The sequence below is a fragment of the Arvicola amphibius genome, chromosome 7, assembly GCF_903992535.2.
Source record: "Arvicola amphibius chromosome 7, mArvAmp1.2, whole genome shotgun sequence".
Taxonomy (NCBI): Eukaryota; Metazoa; Chordata; class Mammalia; order Rodentia; family Cricetidae; genus Arvicola; species Arvicola amphibius.
In genome coordinates, this window is record NC_052053.1 from 70,640,203 (window position 1) to 70,649,124 (window position 8,922).

Genomic DNA, 8,922 nt, shown 5'->3' on the forward strand with positions numbered 1-8,922 from the left:
TGTTGACTTACTGATCACTTTACTAACCATGTGAGGGTCAAGTCTGGAAATGAATGCAGGCTGAAGATCCATAATCTGAAATTTTCAATTTTTTGAAGATCAGAAAGTTTCACATTGAGAAGTATTTCATATTAGAGAGGCAAAAAGTCATACTTGAAACACTTCTGACCGCCAGCATTCCTCAACACCCCCAGGGATCCTCAACTGTATGAGGTCTTTAAAGCCACCGATTACCACACTTCATAATTTCTCATGAAAATTACATGATCAGAAAACAATCTCTGAAGGCCCATGGAACAGTTCTCCTAGGTCTCCACACAGCTAAGCTTCTATAAAGCGGGAACCATAAACTACTCTACGTAGAATGTGAAAATTTTCCCATTCCAGTCCCCAGCAACTCTGCACTAAGAAGAGCTGAATCCCCTAAATTACCTACTCAGAAAATACTGCATTGCCAGTTCCAGACACACACTAAGAGCAGCCACTATTCCCAGCAGTGAAGACAAAGTTCCAAGCTGAAGAACAGAGTGAAGCGAGAGCAAGTATATGGTGCCTGCCTCCCCCATCCCCCTCAGTACCACATCATCCCTGCCCGGCACTCACAAAAGCTGGAGGACACCAGTCAGAGACACAGTTATGTTCCTACTGACAGGACCAACTTGCCAGAAACACAAGAGAAACCAGCACTCATCTACAAACTGCTACGAAAGCATCCTTACTGTGTGAACCATCTAGTTAAGGAACAAACACCTTTTCATCTAGAAGAAAACAATTTCTCACAACTAGGGGTTACAGAAAGGAGATTTCTCAAAGTGAAAAGCTGTGACTTACTTGCTGACTCTGAGGATGCTTCATTAGCAAAATAAACTGTTACTCTCATAACCCTTATTCTATCTATACTTTAAGGAACTCTGCACTTTAATGCAAAGTTTGTAGCTGGTTGGGGTAGCTTAAAAAAAAAAGAATTTATCTGGCCACATACAAAAATTGCCTTTATATAGTTGGTACAAGTGTGTGGGAAGGGCTGGAGACACAGCTCAGCTGGTGGAATGCTTGCCTGGCATACATTAAGCCCTGTACACTATCCCCAGCATCACAGTAAAAACTGACCAAGGCAGAGAATGTTTTTAGCACATGGGAGGCTAAGGCAGAAATGTCAGAAGTTCAAGATCATCCTTGGCTGCAAATGAGTTTGAGGCCACTTTAGAATACATAAGAATTTGTCTTTAAAAAGAGAGGAAAAGGAGGGGTTACTGATATTAAAAACTTCCCAGTTCAGGAAAACAGTTACACTATTAATTGCAGTTGGTGGTATTTATTCACTGCAATCAACTACTGCCTGCACATACCTGACTTAAGTGTGCAGAAGTCAACATGGATTCCTAAGAACTGCCAAAACAAAGCCCTCCCAGCAAGGGCCCAGATTCTGTATAGGCCCAGGTCTTCGTATAGTGCTAGGGGTGTAGTTCAGTGTTAAAATGTGTACTTGGTAGCCCCTAGGAGGCAGAGAGCCACGTAATCTCCGTGAGTTGAGGTCAACCTGGTCTACATAGTTCCAGGTCAATAGTAGCTACACTGTGAGACCTTTTCTCCTAACAAATAAACAACAAGAGTGTGCTTATTAGCATGTGCAACATCCTGGATTCAATCCTCAGAACAGATTACAAAGATGCTAACAAGAATGAGTTCTTAAGGCATAAACTTGAATTTTTAAATCTTTCCCTATGTTCTCATGAGTGAACAAGAAATTAATGGTATGTTACATTGCTAGGAATACACACAGGATTTTTTATAAGCACAAAAGGGAGGTATTTCAGTCTCAGATACTCAGATTCCTTAGTCAACTTTTAAAAGTGCAAGTCATTATGGAACCTGGGCTGAGATGCTGGACCATCCCTTTGCCCAAATAAATGTGTACTGCATGGACACTGTGCCATTGCACCCTTGGTACCAGACTGACTTGTAGGAGAAAAGCAAATTACTGACCACCACTCCAGAGCAAAGAGCAAAACCTGGTAATTTTTTCAAAAAGAGAAACCATGACTCATGGTTTTCATGTGTTTGGGTTTAAATCACTGATCTCAATACATAAACTGTGCAGCAAAGAATATAAAAGAATTAGCTAGGGTCAGACTACTCTAAATCTTTAAAAACATAGGTTAAACATTATTTTAGTAAAAGACTTGCACACACCCCACAGAAGTCCAAAAGAGCATGGGCCAAAGGGCCCACAGGGACTTTAGTGGGTAGGAGAATTCTAGGTGACTTTTATTTCAGGTATGTTTCAAATTTTCTATAATTACACGTTTTTAGAGACAAGAGTAGTTTTTTCTCCCTCTTTACACTAGCAATTTCCATGCAGGAATACAAACTCCAAATGTAAAGGAAACAACCTTCAACCACACTAAACAAGCATCAATAACATACTGCTTTCAACATTCCTTGTGATCAAAGAATATTTTGCTATCTTCTAAATTCCGGCCCAAACCAAAGCCACAATGAATATTTTGTAAATAAGAACAGCCTTTAAGGGATACAAACTATCTGAAAGATACAAACTATCTGAGACAAGAGCAGCTACTACTTTACCAGGGGAACCAACCAGTCTTTTGAAATTCTAAGGAACTTGCTAGCAAACACTCTCAGACCATCTTGAATCTCTTAAGTGCTAATTTTAAATTTTACTTGGACAGCACCTCTGGATTCCTAGGGGGATGATGCCACACCCATTCACCAGCGTGTCACACATGCTCTCCAGATGCTACGAAGTGGTTTTAAAGACTCCAAGAGGAAAGAACCCTGTAAGCAAGCTCCAGATTCCACATGCATCTAGGGATGCTGCGAGTGTCTATCGGAGACAACTGGAGTATGTCAGATTTTGGCCTCCTTCCCCAACCAGGTAACCAACATTTTTTTAAAACCTTTGAAATCATACTTAAATGTTACAGGGCTGTCATTAATCAGCAATTAATCATCTAACCAACAATTTCAAGCCACGATCAGCAAAACAAGCAATGAACTGGAAACTGGTATTTTCAGTATAGCCTAAGGTCCAGTACTAGCTGGTGACCTTGGGCCAGCCACAGGACTCGGTTTCCTGGTTTGTAAAATGGGGACATACACCCACTCAGCAACGATGCTGTGAGGCCAAGGGAGGCCGAGGCGTAGGCAGCCACAGAGAGCAGAGATGCTGGGTGCCCAGGGCCTGCCCATTCAGGCTCCCTCCAACCCACTGGTACCCGAGCCCACCCAGGGGTCAGCACCCAGGCTGCCCTGGACACATCATTCCCAAAGCGGGCTGAGCTTGGACACGAATCGAAACGAAAAGCTCATGTGACTTTGGAGGCAGAGATGCGGCCCTGCTCCCGGCCAGGCCCGGGAGACGCCGTCTCCACCCAACTCGGCCATCTTGAGAAGCCTCGGAGACAAAGCGACCCCACAGTGCGGGCGCCGGCAGACCGGGCCCCCTTGCCGCTCCACGCGACCGGGGGAGGGGGCGCCGCGCACCTTTGAGGGTGGAGCGCTCCACCAGGACCGTGTGGACCTGCGGGTCTGACAGGAACTTGCGCATCTGCTCCAGGGCGCTCTTCTCCTCCAGCGCCGCCTCCAGCGCGGCTGGAGCGTCGCCACCGTCCTCCAGCAGCAGCGGCACCAGCTTGCGCAGGTGCTTCTGTAACACCGCCACGTCCGCCACATTCTGCACCGCCGACACCTCCAGGCCGGCCGAGCCGTCTTCGCCGCCGCCGCCGGGCTCCGACATGGCGGATCCGCAGAAGGGAAGAGAGAGAAAGAGAGAGAGTCGAGAAGGGCGGTCACCGCCGGGCGCGAGGGAGCAGAGAGCGAGAGGAACCGGAGCACGAAGACGCTGCGTCCGCTAGCCCGCGGCCGACTGCGGACAGCGGAGCCGGCTCCGCCCTAAAGGCCGCCGCTCCCGCCGGCCCCGCCCCGCCCGCTGGCTGCAGCCACCGGCGCCCGCTCGCGGTCGGCGTCACGACGTTACGCATGCGCCTGGAGGCGTGGCTAAGCACGGTGCCGCGTGTCTTTTTGGTACTTGTAGTCCGAACGCAGGGCGGGGCGGGGCCCGCGTGTCTCCTCCCTGGAGTGGTCCAGGAGCCCGAGCCCCGTCTGTTTTCATTGCAAGGGTCGCAAAGAATATCACAGAGCCCCTAAGGCTCCATAAATAGTGTATGAAGAATGCATTGACGAGAGTTGATATTTAGCGAGCGCTCATCTTCTGCTCGGCATTGTTCCCTGCGTTCTCCTATTGAATGAATGAATGAGTCTGGAGTGTCACCATCAACCTCAACCCACTCGTTATTAGAAAAACATGGGAATATGGGGACTTTTTTCAGAGGAAGAGATGAGGGTCGTGCCCACAGTTAACATCGCTAATCTGGCAAGGGAAGAGGGTGAAAGGGGTGAGACGTTCTCAGTTAAGGAACTGGCCTCTAGAAAGGAAAGATTATAGGTGGGGCAATGACTGCAGTGCAGTATAAGGTTGGACCAAAAGAAACCTGGAATGCAGATAGCATCAAGCTGTGATGGGACCTGGCTTCTGAATACAGCGTCATCTACCAAGCAAGGGTGATGTGTCTGTAAGGGGAGGACCCTATGAGTGAATCTGCTGACAACAGTACTGCTCCTCTCCCAGCCCTGAACCTGCACAGCTGTCTTACGGGCCCAGGAATCGGGGTCTGAGGGAGGCAGGGGCTGGAATGCCTCCCAACTAAGTTTTCTTGTTTCTGACTCACCACTGCCTCTTCCCATACACGGAGGACAAAAAGGTCAGCAACTGGCTGCTTACTTTTCTTAGGAATAGTAATTGGCCTTTGAAATTTCAGATTCATAACTTGCTTTTTCAATTGGGTAGAGGGAACTTAGCCAAAGTCATCTTTAAAAAACTGATAACGCAGTTAGAAAGCTGGATCCTGATTGGTGGACTGATGATGGCATGATCTGATTCTCTCAAATCATCTTCGGAAAACAGTAAGTTCTACAATATGTTTATTTCCTGTGCAATTACCCAGTGCCAGGTCCCAGAGACTGCTGATGGAGCCCTGGAACTACTCAGATGATTCTTCTAGAAGCTCGTGTGTGAGAGAGAACAGATGATTATCCCCATCCTCCCTCCATCAGTCCATTCTGGTATGATGCTTCCAAGAAGTTCTAAATAATCTTTGCAGAGGTGAGAGGACGAGTTGGAACTCCGGAAAAGCTGTCACACCAGCAGTGGCCAGTGCTGGACACCCACTTAACACTAGCTGCTGCGTCACTGTTCCCTCTGCTTAACCTGCAGGGACTTGGTGGGGGCAGGGGCTGATTGCACGCTGGCTGCACCGTGAGTCAGCGTCTGCCTGGGAAATGTAGTCATTCAGTCATCCAAGAGACTCACATCTGCATCCTGGCTCGAAATCAGGGAACAGGCTCAGACTTTGGATTATGATTAAACAAAGAAGAAAGAAATGATCTATCCATAAGGATACAAAATGGACCAAACCTGCTTGTTTTTTTTCCCTCTGAACATGTTTATTTTTAATATAGTAAGAATAGGCATGCTTGAATAGCAGCTTGCTACCCACAGACCACTGAGACGTTTAAGTACATCTTGGCAGAGACTGGCCAGACAGGCCTGAAGGGGAGTGCAGCTTGTTTGAAGGTGCCCTCCTGCCTCATAGGCATAGGACTCAGCCGATCTCAGGTGGGAATGGGACCCTACCCTGGCTTTTCCTTAGTTTCCTGTCCATGAAAGGATCTGCTTTCAATGTTGAGAGGTGCTGGAGAGAGAGCTCTCTCAGCCAATGTGGGATGATGGTGGCTGCCAGAGTACATATAATTTTGTCATAACTTGGTGACACACCATATAGAGATCTTTTCTATTCCTAACATCCCTTTTAAGATACTGCACAGAGTGCTGCTCAGGCCCAATTTGGTGCCAGACTCATTCTCCTCCTTCTGCTCCCCCTACCAACCCATGCGCAACACACAGTCTCTCAGTGGGACCCCCATCAAACCAGTCTTCAGGCTATAATTCCATATACCCCTACTCTGAATCCCATACTGGCATTATTTTTAAAGGTCTTAGCTGGCCAGTGGTGGCATACACCTTTAATCCCAGCATTTGGGAGACTTCAGACTCCAGCAAACTTCCAGCTCATCCTGAGCTCATCCTGTTTCCCCTGTAATTCCAGCACAGGGATCATGGAGAGGTTCATGTTGGGCCGTTCGTTCATAATCACTCCACTTCTGACGATACTATCAGGCCTGGTGAGCACCAAACACTTGTTTACTGTATGTTCCCAGGCTAGGAACGGGAGCGGTGGAGGCGGTAGTCGGCTGTGTACATAAAGTTTTGGACCTTCCCTGCCATTTGGGCTGCTAGCCGCTGCTGGGGGACACAGCTGGCATTTCATCTCACTGAAGAACTCTTTTTGAAGCTTTTCTAGGTACTCCTCTTTCTGTCTTGGTTCGGTGTTAAATGGGCCTCAAGAATCGGGGTCCTAGAAATTTCAAGAAATGAAGGTTGGAGTTGGAGACCAGGGAAGTCGCTCACCGGCAGGAACAGAACGGTCCGTTCACGCCCTCTGGTGGTTGGGAATTTTCTCACTTTCGGGGACCTCCTTTCCATCTCCATTACCCCATTCATCTGCGTGGGCGCCACCCGGTCACCAAGTGAATGCTAGCCCGTATCCCACCACCCACAAGGAAGATTTGTTCGCCGGGCGGTGGTGGCGCACGCCTTTAATCCCAGCACTCGGGAGGCAGAGGCAGGTGGATCTCTGTGAGTTCGAGACCAGCCTGGTCTACAAGAGCTAGCTCCAGGACAGGCTCTAAAGCTTCAGAGAAACCCTGTCTCGAAAAACCAAAAAAAAAAAAAAAAAAAAAAAAACAAGGAAGATTTGTTGAAAGGTATCTACCTGGGCAGACAATTCACCCAACCCCTCCACGCCCCTGGGACTCCCTAGATCCTCCCCTCTCAGACCCTCTAGTGGTACCAGCCATATATTTCTTACTAAAACCTGTGTCCCCAGCTGAGATTATCGCTCCCTGGGTGTCCATCCCCCTCTCCTCTCAGCCTTCCTATTTTTTACCTCCCTCACCCAGCCTACTTCTTTAAAATGGCCCATGATGGGCATCTATTAAATCTCAGCACTAGAGAGGCAAAGGCAGGAAACATCACAAATCCCAGGACAGTCTGGGCTACATATGAAGATCCTGTGTCAGAAACAATCAAATCAAAACAAAGCAAGGCAAGAAAGAGAAAGAAACCCTGTCACACCCCTGCAAGTATCGTATCTCTGCTGCTCTTTCTAGCAGCATTGGACATAAATGCAATGAACCTGCCTTGAACACTTAGCTCTGCTACCCAGTCCTTATGTTCCCAGCTAGTGCTGTGGCCAACAACCCTCCACACCTGGACAAAGCCAGTCTGTCTCCTTGCTTGACACGCCAAAAGCTTTTCACAGAGGCCCTCACAGCCAACTTTTCCTGATTCTTTCCCTCCCTCCTCTCAAGGAGGGTGTGGCCTTAAGCTTGGTGTTCAGCTCTCCTTGGTCTTGAGCCAGCATCTCTGCAGCCTGACTGTGCAGTGCAGCTGTACCTGCTGGTTCCCTATATCAGAGGGGGATTAGAGTGTACCACAGCTGTTGAGAAGTGTTCTAGAAAATTTCAAGGGGAGAGGAGAGTAAAGGAGGGGAGCAGAGAAAAATGTATAGCTCAATAAAATTAATAAAAAAATACATATACACAGTAAGAAAAGGAAATTTTAAGCTTATGGGAGGTGCTTTAATTCTTCTATATCCTTCTCCTCCTCCTTCCTCTTCTTCCTCCCACTCTTCCCCTCCTCCTCCTGCTTCCTCTGCTTTGTCAGTTTCTTCATGCTGAGGATTGAACTCAAGGCCTTGTGCATACTTGGCAAGTGCTCTAGCCCCGAGCTGCATTGACCCACACCTCCTACCTGTCTGTATTCTTGTTCTATTGATTAGAGAAAGAGGAGTGTTGAAAAATCTCTGGCAGTAATTGTGACTTTGTCTCTGTTTGCTGTGATCTTAGGACTTATTTTCCTGTGGTCATCAGTCAGTTCTCATGATGCTGATGATGATGTCTTTTTTTTTTTTTTTAAGACAGGGTTTCTCTGTGTAGCCCTAACTGTCTTGGAACTCGCTTTGTAAACCAGGCTGGCCTTGGAACTCACAGCGTTCCACCTGCCTCTGCCTTTCAAGTGTTGGGATTAAAGGCTTGCGCCACCACACCCAGAAGTCCTCCTGATTTTTAGTAGCTCCTTCATCAGTTGCTTGTTTTCTTTCTTCTGGCATATATAAGTGGAGCCCTGGGAGCACTCAGAGTGTAAACACATCTTCTAGGAGGTAATGGGAGAGGATTCAGGGCCTATGGTTTCACTGAGTCTGGCAGTGCGCCATTGCCACCCCTGCAAGGAGGTGTTTGACAGTATCTAGGACCTGGAGAATTTGGTGCTTGTTTTTAACTTTTTTGTGCCCCCCAAGGTCAGTAGTCTTCTGTCTCAATATATTGCAGTTTTGAGACTGTTGATGAGAGGGGCTAGCCCCCTGTTGTAGGCTTTGGCTTCCATCAAAAAAGGTTCCATATCTGAATTGGGGAGTGGCTTGATCCTTAAGTGTGCCTGCGAGGGGAAAACTGTAAAATTCTCCACAATCATGGAGGGCATCCCCCCTCTTCAGACAACTATGTGGCCAGATGACTACGCTGCCACATTCTTGGACGAGGGGATGGCTTGGCATTTCCCTTAGTGCTGGGGCAGATGTCTTTGGAGGAGCAGGATCAGGTGGTCTTGTGACGGCTTTGGCGCTATATGGTGCTGGGAGGTGGTATCATGGGCAAGATTTCATCCTTGGAGAAAGTTAATAGGAGTATTTCCTTGGTGTCTTCAAAGGTTAACGGACTTTA

At 47.7% G+C, this 8,922-nt stretch overlaps 1 protein-coding gene across 1 annotated transcript in view; it reads right to left on the reverse strand.

Moving 5' to 3' along the window:
• The window catches only part of Dync1h1 (dynein cytoplasmic 1 heavy chain 1), a 63,900-nt gene extending 59,976 nt beyond the window's left edge, over positions 1 to 3,924 (reverse strand). The window contains exon 1 of the mRNA XM_038336168.1: positions 3,508 to 3,924. Coding sequence (XP_038192096.1) covers positions 3,508 to 3,760 — 253 coding nt within the window. The 5' untranslated portion in view covers positions 3,761 to 3,924. The remainder of the gene's footprint in view (positions 1 to 3,507) is intronic.
• Positions 3,925 to 8,922: the final 4,998 nt, after the last annotated feature.